Genomic DNA, 14,195 nt, shown 5'->3' with positions numbered 1-14,195 from the left:
TATCAGCATGGACACAGATACATATTATATGATACAATAATATGTATATAGCTGTGTTATATAATATGATACAATGTGGATATAGATATTATATGAGATAATACTATGGACGTATGGTATGTATACTATAATATGGATATGAATATAGTATAGTCTCATGGCTATAGATATGCTATATGATATAATCATATGGATAGAGCTATAGGATATATCTGATACGACAACATAGCTATAGAGATATATGATAATATGGTACAGATATATATTGTGATGTTACAACATCTAAATATGGAGACATGATTATGTTTCAGTATAATTGGCTTCCTTTCCAATCCTACGCATTTTGTCATTTGCTTTTAAAGGCATTATTCTGAGAGGGGCCTGCAGGCTTCACAGGCCCCTGCCAAAGGGTGGGTCCCGTGACACAGAGAAGGTTAACACCGGCCTCTTTACAGGACAGGCCGCCCAGGCTCCCTCGTTAATTTTGGCGGCCAATTGCTCCCGCAGCCTTTGCCCACAGCCAACATGGCGGCCCCTCCCTCGGTGACGTCAAGCGCCAGCAGCAAAGATGGCGCCCGGCCCAACTTCCTGCGCTGGACCCTAACAAAGATGGCCGCCCGCACTTCCTGTGCGGGGTTCTTGCCTCTAACAAAGATGGCGGATGCATGACAGGTTGCCCCACAGCCGGGACTCAAGTGGCCGCTTTCTGAGGGCGAGGTGGCTGTAAGTAACAGGAAATAAGAAACTATGTACCCATCTTTTATGGCAGCTTGTCTGTGACGTCAGAGACCTTCACAGCGGGGCGCCCCCTCCCTGGTCGGGTCCTTTCCTGTGGTATCATTGTAGTGGCTGGTGGACCGGAGCTGGGATGGCTTGGATGTGCTGTGTGACCTCCGGGTGGTCACTTGACCTCTCTGGTCCCCAGACTTTACCAGCCCCCCCACCTGCTGTGTGACCTTGGGCTGGTCTCTTGACCCCTGTGGTCTCCAGACCTTCCTCTGTCTCTCTGACCTGCTGTGTGACCTCAGGTGGTCACTTGACCTCTCTGGTCCCTGGACCTCATCTGCCCCCCCCCATCTGCAGTGTGACCTTGGAGTAGTCTCTTGACTTCTCGGGTCTCCACACCTCCCTCTGCCTCTGACCTACTGTGTGACCAGGGGGTGGTCACTTGACCTCTCTGCTCCCCAGACCTTGATTTGCCTCTGACCTGCTGTGTGTCAGTGTGGTACAGTGGAACATGTTGAGTTTGGGGTTCAAATTCTGACTTTGTCAGCTACTCTTTGTATGACCTTGAGCAAGTGAGTTCCCCTTTCTCGGCCTCGGTTTCCCCATCTATAAAGTTGGGATTTAATATCTTCTAAGGTCCCTTTCACATCCATTTCTATGCTGCCTGGAGGCAGCCAGCTGGTAGATGGAAAGAACACCTGACCTGGAGTCAGGAAGACCCAAGTTCGAATCCAGTCTCAAACACTTACTATCTGTGTGACCCTGGACAATTCACTTCACTGCTGCCTGCCTCAGTTTCCTCCCAGGGTAGTTGTGAGGACCAAATGAGAGAATATTTGTAAAGCCCCAGGCATATAGTAGGTGCTTAATAAATGCCTATTTCCTTCCTCCTCCAGCCTTTGCCGGCTTCAGCTTCCTCATCTGTAAAAATGACGAGGTCAGACTAGATGATTGCTTAAATCCTTCCAGCTCCAAATCTGTCCTACTAAGTTGCTTCTAGAGGCGATATCTTTCCAATTGATGGGTGTAAGAAAAATATCTGTAAAAGGCTTGGCGAGGGATGAGTGCCAGAAATATTCCTTCCCATCCACGGCTCCTTCATCCCCCTGTTTGAGCTTTCAGAAGATGCCTTTATTACGCTATTTAGTTAGGGATATTCATAGAATGTGAGTCCAACCTGCTCATTTCACAGATGAGAAAACTGAGGCCCAGAGACTTAAAGTGATTTGTCCCATACCACGCAGATAGCAAGAAGCAGAGGTAGGATTTGAACCCAGGTTCTCTGATTCCAAATCCAGGGATCTTTCCACTTTCTCTCCCTGCCTCTAATAACATGGTGGTTCATATTGTAAATCACTTTGACTCTCATTGACTGGCCAAAAATAAGTCCCAGGCCAAGCCCTACTTGGTCATTGTTTGGGTCTTGATTGGCTCAGAGTGAATGTAAACAGCAATTGTTGCAGTTTTGGCCAGAAACCCTGAGTGTTTTCCCCTCCCAGATTGATTTTTTTTTTTTTTTGGATTAGGTAAAGAGGCCATTCTCTTTCTCATTTCTTACCTAGCTTTAATCACTGAAGGAGTGTTGCCTCAGTCAAACTGAGACATGGGAAAGGCCTTAATTTATAATTAATAATTAATTATAATTAATTAAAAGTCAAGTTCTCCCACTGCATCCAGGGCCATCTCCAGTCGTCCTGATCTATATCTCGCCACTGGACCCAGATGGCTCTGGAGGAGAGAGTGAGACTGGGGACTTTGCACAGCCCTGCCTCACTTAAATCTAATTTACTTTCAAGTCATGGCCTCACCTTCCTGATGTCATGATCCTCTTGAAGAACCAAGGACGAAACAATGACAATGACCAGGCCTTCAAGTAGTGCTAAAAAAAAAAAATAAGTGGAACCTGAGAGTTCTTTTCCCCTAAGCTTGAACGTGGGTTCCTCTTAACAATTCTGCTTCTGTTACTTAATCCCTGTCTGACTTTGGACAGCTCACTTCCTCTGTCTGCTTCTGTTTCCTCTTCTGTAAAAAAAATGAGTGACTCCAAAGGTTCTTCCACCTGGTTGACTTCTTAAAGAGGGTTAGAATGCAACCTACCTCGAGGCCTCAGTTTCCCTTCTGGTAACATGCCCGGGGGGCCCAGTTTCAGTGTAGTCTCTTCAGAGTCTCTGATTCCACTGCTCCTGAAATTTTACTTTCTCTGCCAGACTTTGTCTCCTTCCCTTGGCATTGACTGCCCCTGGTGCCTGGAATGGTGTTCCTCCTCAGTCTTCCTCTTTGAATTCCTGGCTTCCTTCAGAACTCAGCTCAAGTACCTTTTACATCGGAGGGTCTCGAGATTTTTGGTGTCTGGACCCCTTCCCCACACTTTTATTTATTTGGATTAAATCTATTGATATGTACTATATTAAAAATGAAAACTGATAAATTTTGAAAATTATTGCCATTAAAATAATCCTAAATCATTATATCTTAACATAAATGATCTATTTTTTCTGAAAATAAGTATATTTAGTTATAATAAAGAATATTTGGTGTGAAATAAAGTTTTATATGAACAGTAGCATCATTTTACATATTTTTGCAAACTCTTTCATGTCTGATTTAATAGAAACTAGATGGACTCTTACATCTGCAGATATCATCTATTGCCATATATTGCTTTGGTTGTATTTGGAGACAATCTGGTCATAGAAAGGTTGACATCTGCATTAGTGGAGGGAGTTTCCACACTGGGATTTCCCTGGGCTACAAAGTCACAGATCTTTTGTATATGTATGTATCTCAGTGACCTGTGTCTGGCACTGGCCTTCCATGGAGGAAAAATAACCAAAGTCTGATTGAAAGGGTGAAGGGGGAGTGGTTTGAAACAAGAATAGAAAAGTAAATTGATAACATACTAGGAGAAGAATAGTATGAAACACTTTTTAGTGATTATAATACCTGCTATTTCTGGGGTGTTTTAAGGTTTGCAAAGCACTTTGTAGACCGTATCTCACTGGATCCTCATAACAGTCCCGTAAGGCAGGTACCACAACTATGTTATTCCCACTTTTACAGATGAGGAAACTGAGGGCAAGTGACTTACCCATTGTCATACAGGTAGGAAGGTGGGATTTGAATCCAGCCCTAGCCTGACTCTGAATCGAGCCCTATGTTCGCTTCACCACAATGCCTCTTTCCCCACCTCCCCTATCTTGGAATTCTTGACTTTTCTTTTTCTTTACTAACTCTGAGCAACTTCTCTCTATTTTTTGTTGTTCGGTTGTTTTTCAGTTGTGTCTGACTCTTTGTGACCCCATCTGGAGTTTTCTTGGTAGAGATGTTGGAATGGTTTGCCATTTCCTTCTCCAGCTCATTTTCCAGATGAGAAAACTGAGGCAGAATGAAGTGACTTGCCCAGGGTCACAAAGCTAGAAAGTGTCTAAGACTGGATTTGAACTCAGGTCTTCCTGACTCCTGGCTTAGTGCTCTATCCACTGCGCCACCTAGCCACTCACATTTTCTCTATACACCCATTGAAAATGTCACCGGTGTTCCTTATGAGTATGATCTAAGCCTACGTTCAATGGCCAACTCCTCCAGGAAGCCTTTCTTGATCCTCATCTTCTTTTGTCTACTTACCCCATTAATTTATATAAAATGTGTATTAACTTATTTGGCATATGTTTTTCTCTCATATATCTCACCCCCAACTGGTAAAATGCAAGTTCCTTGAGGTTAGGGACTATTTCCTTGACTGCCACATAGTAAGCACCTCATAAATGCTTTTTAATTAATATTACATCCCGACCAGTAGAATGTGTGATTTTTGAGAGCAGGGACACTTTAATTTTTTTCTTTGTATTGAGGTATCTGTTTGGCTACTCTTCGGACTTGGAGTCAGGAAGACCTGAATTCAAATCCTCCCTTGGATATTTACTCGCTGTGTGACCCTGGGCAAGTCACTTCACCTCTACCTGCCTCAGTTTCCTCATCTGTAAAATGGGAATGATATTCGCATCTATCTCCCAAGGTCATTGTGAGGACCAAATGAAATAATAATATCAAAGCGTTTTGCAAACATTACATTGCCATATAAATGCTAGCTATTATTTTTGTTTTATTTCCTTACGTGTACTTTTAATGGACAAGGAAATAGTAAGTTAGAATGGGCTAGAATTCTTGTTGTATGAGAGAAGTCACATCCTCCATCTGACTTACTTCTGTGTGTTTGATCTCATGTTCCTGATTGTACATAATGAGATCTTCCGACTGTTAAGAGCTTGTAAGGTTTCGTCTGTCTGAATCCATTGGTCTCTTTCCTTCTCAGACAAGATGGAGGCCAGAGATAAGCAGGTTCTCCGCTCACTTCGGCTGGAACTGGGTGCCGAAGTCCTCGTGGACGGACTTGTTCTTCAGTATCTCTACCAGGAAGGGATCTTGACGGAAAACCACGTTCAAGAAATCAGAGCCCAACCCACAGGCCTCCGGAAGACCATGATGCTGTTGGATATCCTGCCTACTCGAGGCCCCAAAGCCTTTGACACCTTCCTCGATTCCCTGCAGGAATTTCCCTGGGTGAGGGAGAAACTGGAGAAATCCCGGGCGGAGGCCATCCAAGAGACGCCCACAGGTAGGCTCAAAACCATTTCCTCCGAGTGGCTGGGGATGCTCTATCTTGGCTCTCAGTCTTGGAAAGTTGGAGATTCCTGGTGTTGATCAAGAAGGAATGAGGGAAGGACCATCTGGCTCGAGACCATTCTGAGGAGATAAGTGGGAATTAGGGAATGCTGAGGTCTGTCTGGCAGCGAAGCTAGAGAAAAGTTTTAGAGTTTCTTTCCTTGAGAATTTGGCAAGCCAAGGGGAAGCCACACTTTCATTGAGAAGGCGAGTGGTCTTTTGGTAGTTGGGAGCATTTGGAGATTGAGGTTGGAAACCTGGGCTACCAGGTGCCTTTTTGTGTGTGGTTTCAGGACTGCTGGCTAGTAAAGGCTTATCACTGGTCGCGTCTGAAGGAAGAAAGCCCCTCCAGCCTCCCATGGGTAACCCGTGGCTGTTCCTTAGTCTGGAGACTCATGTCAAACCCCAAGCCTTTTTAAGATTGGCGTCTTTTGTTTGAAAAGGTTGTCAGTTTGAAATTTGCCTTAGTCCTACTTTACTAAAACCCCTGGAGGAGATGAGTTGGTTGTGGGCACTGTTTCAGGGGAAATGTCCATGTTGCTTTCAGGCAAGTTTGAAAGCCTGGAACAGCAAGATGTTAAATCCTGAAATGTGTTCTCTTCTATATTCTGCCAATATTCGTGCTGTCTCCCAAGAGAAAAAAACAGAGCTGAATTGCTTTATAAAGAGACAATCAGAAATTGTTTTGCATTATTCTTCAATTTATTTTTCATGTATATATATATGCATGCATATATAATATATATGCATATGCGTGGCATATATGTGTGTGTGTGTTTTATTGATGCCTTTTTTCCCCCATCACTCTCATTTACAGACATCTCCTTTTCCACGCTCCCCCACCTCTACTGAGCTATCACCACTGAGCTGTACCTTTTAATAAAGTATAGAGAAGAGGCGATTAGAGAAACCTCCGATTGGTTTAATGAGTTCATGAGTTCACATGATGAATTTACTGGGTATGGATGTTTGTTAGACTGGAGTACCTTCTATAGGGACATGGGCCTTGTGAGGAGGAAACCGTGCGTTCCTGTGTTCCATAGTGATTGGAGTTGTTTCTTAACGATTAGTAGATTGTGACCCAGTGGGCCTCCTGATCCCATTGGAACCTCTCTTTCTGTAGCCTATAAGAGATCAGAGGAAAATGGCTCCATCCATCCCTTTTGAACCCTTCTCAAGTGATTTCTCTACCTTGTTTATTCAGACTGAGTGTCACACAAGAAAAATTAGCTAAGCAAAACCAGCAGATGCAAGAACCATGACCGACAGTGTATGCAATGTTCTATACCCATAGACTCCCATCTCTCCAAAGAAAGGAATTGTTTCCTTAGCTCTTCTCAGGGTCAAGCTTGGTTATCACAATTTTACTATTTGGCTTCGTTTGAATATTTTTGTTTATATTATTGGAGTCATTGTTTTTCTGATTCTCTGGCTTGCATTTTTTTTTAAATCTAGAAAATGAACATTTTTATTATCTGGTAGTCATCACAGTTGTATGATGTGAAGTCTGGAATCCATTTCTGTCATTTTTCTGTAAAGACAGAAGTAGGCACGGGCTCAAGGAATTTTAGAACCACAATGAACCTCAAGATCATTGGGTCCAATGTCTTAATTTGAGAAATGGGGAAAATGAGGTCCAGGTAGAGAGAGAGTTGCTCACTTCAGGATCATACAGATAATAATGGTAGAACTCAATCTCAGACCCAAGTTTCCTGACTCAAAAGTCCAGTGATCTTTCCCCTAAAATACGAGCTCTTAACATGGAGTCTGTGAACTTGTTTTCCTAAAAAAATAAAAATAATAATTATATTCCCATAGAACTGGTCTCCTTAGTAATCCTCTGTGTTCTGCTTTATGTATTTAAAAACATAACTCTGAGAAGCAGACTAGGAGCTTCACTAGATGGCCCAGGGAATCTAGGGCACACAAAATAGTTTGATTCCTTGCCCTGTAATGAGTTATCTTTCTGTGTGTTTATAGTTTATAGTCATGCTTCTTTTGTAATAATCCTGCGAGGTAGGCACAGAAAGCTTAATTTCCATTTTACAGATTAGGAAACTGACTCTCAGAGAAGCAAAGTGACTAGCCCAGAGTCACACCAAGTTACTCAAACTTGGGTCCACTCCTCTTTCTAGTATACCACATTGGTCCTCTGGAGTTGGCATTGGACCTGAAAGTCAGCAACAATGTGGTGAAAAATTCAGGGCTCGCCTTGTCCTCTTGTCTTTGTTCAGGCCTTTGCCTCAATTAACAAGTCAACACTCAGAAAAAAAGAAAACTGAATAGAGTTTATTTAAAAATACAATAAAGTAGCAAGTCGATTCCTAGATATCAGCAAGGGATTTGGGATGGAGCCAGCTTTTATTGATAGCTTTTGTAATGAGATAAAGACAATTCGAAAACGTGCAGGTCAGCAGAAGGGGATGGGCTCCTCTCCAAATGTGGTATCATAAGGAATGAGATTATAGCTAATGGGAGTGGGCTTCTAACATGCTGGCTAACAGGTAGGGGAATACTTGCTATGTGCTAGATAGCTGCAGACTGGGTGATGCATCTCCCACCATTGATTAACAAAGTACCCAGAAAACAAGCCAGACTAGAGACAATGGGGGTCTCTCCCTAAGTTTTAATAGTCTCCTGGTTGACCTCTTCTTTGGTTGAGCAGATACACACACACGTCATGGCAAATGCTAGATGGAAGCCAGGCCATATTTCCTCTCATAATATTTAGTTTTCTGAATTGGGATTCCCTTTGGGGCAAAGAAACCATCCCTCTCAGATGTACCTTTTTTTGAAAGCATAGGTGATTCTTTCTTCAAGCTTTAGACTCAACAAAAGAAATAATAGCTACTTTTGAAAGATGGTAGTAAGGCTGTATTCACAGACAGCTTGGATGAAAGTGGGGCCATCTTGGTGGGCTTCTCATTCTGCCCCAAGGATAGGGGAAAAAGAGAAGCCATTTTTGCTAACCAGTGAAGTCAAGCCAACTGGGTGAGAAGGGGGAAAACAAAACAGTAACGTGGAGCAAACAGAGACAAGTCAGATGATGGCAGCCACATTCCTGACGTCCTCTTAGAGGTTTCACAAAGTGATGTTTTTGCCAAGTGCTGTTGATTTTTCATGGTGGTCAGTGGAGATAGTGGGCAGCACCAAGGGAAGCCTGGCCGTTGATTGGCCTGGCCTGACTTTATGGCATTGCCACTGAGAACAGCTTTCTACAAAGGCGGCCCAGTGTATACACATGTGCCCTGGAGAAGTTGGTTTTCATCCAGCTAGGTTTTGGACAATTTACAGCTGCTTGTAAGTGTTAATATTTATTTATTTTATCTATTTATTTTTGAGGGGGAAGAATGGAAGAAATGACTGATTGTAAGATGAGCTTTTAAAAAGAAGCCATATGATGGAAAATTGGTATCTTAGAAATCAAACCACTCTGAGTTCTAAGGGCAGGGCTTTACCATTTTCAAGAGCCTGCCTTTCTTTGTGATAGTTGGGACTCAAATAATTTTTCCCTCTTTGGAATATGTACATATCTGTCTATCTGTCTGTCTCTCTGTTTATCTATCTATCTATCTATCTATCTATCTATCTATCTATCTTTGAGTGTATATATACATGTACAGATATATGAAATATATATTTAGACTATATATCCACTATGTCAATATATACAAATTATATATGTGCTATATAGAAAAGTATATATCCTCTCTCTCTATATGTTATATGTATGTATATTCCCTCCCCTCATTACAAACATATTTAGTCAAGCAAAACAAATTCTTACATTGTCCATATCTTTAAACACACACAGACACACACACACAGACACAGACACACACACACACACACAGACACACACACACATAGACTCCCTCAATCTGTACTCAGAGTTCATTACTTTTCTATCTGGAGGTAGATAGCATGTTTCACCATGTTATTGTTGTCCTCCTCTCTGTGGCCCCATAGAGTTTTCTTGGCAGAGATACTGGAGTGGTTTGCCATTTCCTTCTCCAGCTTATTTTACAGATTCAGGAAACTGAGGCAAACAGGGTGAAGTGACTTGCCCAGGGTCACATGGCTTAGCAATTATCTGAGGCTGGACTTGAATTCAGGCCTTCCTGGCTACAGGCCTGGCCCTCCATCCACTGCACCATCTAGCTTCCCCTTTCATTGTGGGGTCTCGATTAATTGGAAAGCAGTAGATTATTTTTGCGAATGGAGCAAAGAGCAGCAGTGTTTAGATGCCTTCCAGTTGATGTTCTTGTAAGAACCCAGAGGCTCATCTGCTAGGACCTTCATGCCTCCTATAAAACAAAACAAAACAAAAAACTGTCATTATGAGATTTTAAAATAGTTTATTTATACTTTATTTTTAAAAGGATGTTTGGGCTCTGAAGGTCCAGACAATAGGAAGATGCGATCCTCTTTTCCATTGAATTTATCCAGCCCCATCTTTATTCTCCCTAGTGGCAAGAAAATGGGATTTTGATTGAGAGGAATCAGGTTTGAATCCCAGCCCAGCTCCTCAGTAGCTGTGTGTCCTCAGGCAGGCCACTTAATTCTCTGGGTCACAATTTCCTTCTTTGTAAAATAAAAAGGTTGGATCCTGTGGTCTCAAGAGCCCTTCTGTTTTTAAACCTATGGCTCTGTGATTGTGAGATCATTCGATTGTACAGATTCGGTGCTCTCTTTTTGGAAGGGCTGCTGTCCCGAGATGTGTGTTTTCCCTTTGGCCCAGTAGATTCTCTGTTCCTAGAATGAAACCAGTCTATTTTATTAGGAAGAGAAAGTTGGGGTTTTTTGTTTGTTTGTTATTTCTCTGACGTTGAGTTTCAGAATTTTTTTTTCCCATTCTAAGTTCTGACCTAGTTCAGAGGCCTCATTTGGTGATAGCATCTATTTGATTTTTCTGTTTTGTAGTTTGGGGTCTGGTGTTATTTCATGTGGCATATGGGCCGCATCTAGGTTCTCAGTCTAAAAATAACCAAAGGTTTTATTTTAAATGCCCCCGGGGAGATAATCTCTTGATGCCAGAATTGACTGGATCCTGTTCTTAGTGGCAAATCCTAATATTTGCCAAAATCTTGACTTTAATTATCTCCACAGGTAGGTATTAGATAGACTCAGGATAGGCACAATGTGTGTGTGTGTGTGTATTTGTGTATGCATACTTGTGTGTATATCTATACACACACATATATATAGATACACACATATATACTATACTGTATAATTTGTATGTATACATACTAGGTAGACTATAAGGTGTCCCTATAACATATGTATACATATATACTATTTACACACAATATACATATACATATATATGTACACACACGTACACATATATAGTCCAAACACACTTGCTTTGCCTTTAAGAGGGAAATTGTCTACTTAAAGAACCAATATAATAGTCCATTAATCTGCTAGGCAGCTTTTCTTATTTTCTTCTTTATTTCTTTTTCTTTTCTTTCTTTGTTTTTTTTTTTTTTTTTGTCTTGGCAATGGGGTTAAGTGACTTGCCCAAGGTCACATAGCTAGCTGAGGTCAGATTTGAACTTAGGTCCTCCTGACTCCAGGGCCGGTGAGGTGCTCCATTCACTGCACCACCTAGCTGCCCCAGGGCAGCTTTTCAAAACAGCTTTGTATCAAAAAATTACAGGGTTGGATTGTAAGATCACAGGGCTATAGATTCAGAGCTGGAAGAATCTTGGGAAGTCATCTCGTCCAGCCCCCTCCTTTGAACAAATCTCATTTTGCTGTTTTGTTTTTGTTTTTACATTGCCTTCATTTCCAAATATATCCTTCCCTTCTCTCCTAACCTTTGAATCATCCCTGGTAACACATTGAAAAAAGAAAAAGAAATTAATTTAGAAAATCAGTTTACAAGATTATATATCTTGAGCTGGAAGGGACCCAGAAGCCATCTGCTCTAATTTCCTTATTCTACAGATGAAAAAACTGAGGCTTGGGGAGGTGAAGTGACTTGTCCAAGGTCACACAGGTAGTGAGTGTCAGAGGTAACATTTGAACCCAGTTCCTCTGATGCCACTGCTCTTTTCCCTGAGGATCACATTGCCTTCCACATCAATTGTGTTTGCTGGTACACATGGCCCTCTCTACCAACAGTCCCCCACCTCTATAGAGAGGGGAAGGAGATGTATTTTCTACACTTCTCTCAGGAGCCAAGCTTGGTCATTGTAATTACACAGCATTCCATTTTCTTCGTTTTTTTTTACCCACTCTTTACATCGTTATAGTGATATTGTATGTTGTTTCTCTAGTTCCACTCGTTTCATTCTCCTTCCATTCATAGCAGTCTTGCTCCCTGTTCGTATTCACTGTTTCTGTTGATGCAGAAATATCCCATCACATTCATGCTCTGAAGTTTATGAGAAGAATCTGCTCTCCGCTTATTTGCTTCCACAAAAAGTGCTGCTGTGAAGATGTTGGCGTGTATGTGGTCTTTATAACTTTAACTCATTCGGGCCTGTGCCTAGTAACATGGTATCTGGATCATAGGGTACATGGAGTTTTTAAGCATAATCCCAAATTGTGCTCCAGAATGCCAAACATCTCTTTTTACAGATGAGAGAGTTGAGGCTCAGAAAAAGCCAGAATTTGAATGTCCTTTAACTCCGCATCTTGCCTTCCCCTTCCTCTCCAGTCTGCACTCCTCAGATACTTACTGTCTATGTGCTCCTGGGCAAGTCATGACATTACTGTACACCTCAGTTTCCTGACTTGTAAAATGGGGATAATAAAAGCACCTATCTCTCAAGGTTGTTGTGAAATAGTACTTGTAAAGTGCTTTGCAAACCTCAAAGCATTACATAGATTCTAGGTATTATTACAGTCACTATCATCATCATCAAGAGATCTGCCCATGCTTAAACAGGTGATCAGGTATTAGCACCAGGACTTAAACTAAGGTTTTTTGACCCAAATGGATTGTTCTTTACATGACATCACTAGGATTTGGGAAAACAAAATGAAAATAATATTCTTACATATGAAAATAACCTTCCTGTAGACAAAACTGGATTGCATCTTTCTTTTAGGGCTACTTTTTGATGCTAGAAATGTCAGGAATCTCTAGTTTTTCAAAGCGAAAATAAGAGTTTTCTACCACCCTTCAGTTTTTCAAAGCAAAAAATAAGAGATTCTTTAGCCAACTCTGTTTGATATAATACAGTGTGCTCTTTAATTCAGCTAACATTTTGGAGGCTCAGAAGATTATCTCATTCTGAGATGGCTTCATAATTTGATCAAAAGGATTCAGAATTGGATTTCAGGTTACCAGTATACACAACGATTGAAAATCTATTTGACAAAGTCCTTGGGCTATGAACATGGATTCAGGATTTGGCAGTGGTGTCCTTAACATATTCGGCTCTGCTGTGGTTTGTGAATGTGCTGTTTTTATAGCCTTTGAACTAGTCTACAAGATCATCATAAGGTTCTGAGTGATCCTTATGGGGTGTCTATAGTGAGTCCATTAAATGTTTCCCAACAGCTGATGAAACTTGGAAGAAAAAAAATGTCCATCATTTAAGAAAGGCCACATTATTCAGAGAATCATTATTTACACCTGCTTGCTTAGGGCGGTGTGCTGCACATACTACACATCTGGCAAATGGATTCTCCTGGCGAGTGCTGGTGGGATTTCCATGCTCTCTGCCCAACACATATGCTGCCTTGTCGCCGCCTTGTCACAGCCTTGGTATGTTGAGTTCCTGACATCAGTCCAATGCAACAACAATTTAGGAAGAATTTACGGTATCATTTCACTACCAGTATTTACATGAGCATGAGTGAAATTCATACAACTCTTTTTAACAGAAATCATTCTATTCATAATCCTAAGATCATGGATTTGAGGCTGGAAGGGACCTTAGAAACCATTCACTTCAACCCTTTCATTTTTTAGATGAGAAGACCAAGGTCAAGAGAGGCGATAGGATCTGCCCAACGTCATACAGGTAGCAAATATATCAGGGGTAGGATTTAACTAAGGTCTTCCAACTGCAGAGACACTGTTCTTTCCCTGGTGCTGCACTAATATTGATATGCTGGATGATCTTCTTGGCCAACAACATTAGGAATATAGATTGAAAAATGAAAAAAAAACCCCACTTTCTTCATTTCAATGCTGATTTGTTTGAATTTTTTTAAAATTAATTTTTTTTCAATGAAAAAGCAATTATTTTCTCTCCCACTTACTTCCCCTCCCTTTCCTCACTGGAAAAAAAACCAAAACAAAACTCTTGCAACAAATATTAATAGTCAGGAAAAACAAATTCCTACATCTCATCATTGACGCTGGAATAATTTTTGGTCTTTGGGTTTTCCAGAGTTCTTAAGTTTTGCAAATTGTTTGTTTTTGCAATGCTGATATTATAGTAGAAGTTGCACCCCTGGTTCTGCTCACTTCACTCTGTATTAGTCCACACAATCCTTCCTTGGTTTCTCTGAAACCATCCTTTTCTTCATTTTTTTTTAATGACATAATAGCATTTCATCACAATGATATGCCACGACTTCTTCAGCCATTCCCCAGTTGATAGGCATCCCCTCAATTTCCAAGTCTTTGCCACCACAAAAAGAGCTGCTATAAATACTTATGTACATGCAGAACCTTTTCCTCTTTGCTCCTTTTGGGTAAAGACCCAATGGCTGTAGCAGTAAGTCAAAGGCTATGACCAGTTTGGTAACTCTCTGAGCATAATTCCAAATTGCTTTTGAGAATGGCTGACATTCTATTCATCAGCTCCACCATTTCTATGAGAATGGCTGACGTTCTA

At 41.3% G+C, this 14,195-nt stretch overlaps 1 protein-coding gene across 1 annotated transcript in view; it reads left to right on the top strand.

The window, feature by feature from the left end:
• Positions 1-634: 634 nt before the first annotated feature.
• Positions 635-14,195, top strand: part of CRADD (CASP2 and RIPK1 domain containing adaptor with death domain) — a 215,190-nt gene continuing 201,629 nt past the window's right edge. Inside the window, exons 1-2 of the mRNA XM_027842542.1 lie at positions 635-723; positions 5,039-5,341. Of these exons, the coding sequence (XP_027698343.1) occupies positions 5,044-5,341 (298 nt within the window). The 5' untranslated portion in view covers positions 635-723; positions 5,039-5,043. The remainder of the gene's footprint in view (positions 724-5,038; positions 5,342-14,195) is intronic.

The sequence above is a fragment of the Vombatus ursinus genome, unplaced genomic scaffold, assembly GCF_900497805.2.
Source record: "Vombatus ursinus unplaced genomic scaffold, bare-nosed wombat genome assembly UNPS02014874.1, whole genome shotgun sequence".
Lineage (NCBI taxonomy): Eukaryota > Metazoa > Chordata > Mammalia > Diprotodontia > Vombatidae > Vombatus > Vombatus ursinus.
Note: the sequence above shows the minus strand (reverse complement) of the source record. Positions and strands in the feature narration are given on the sequence as shown.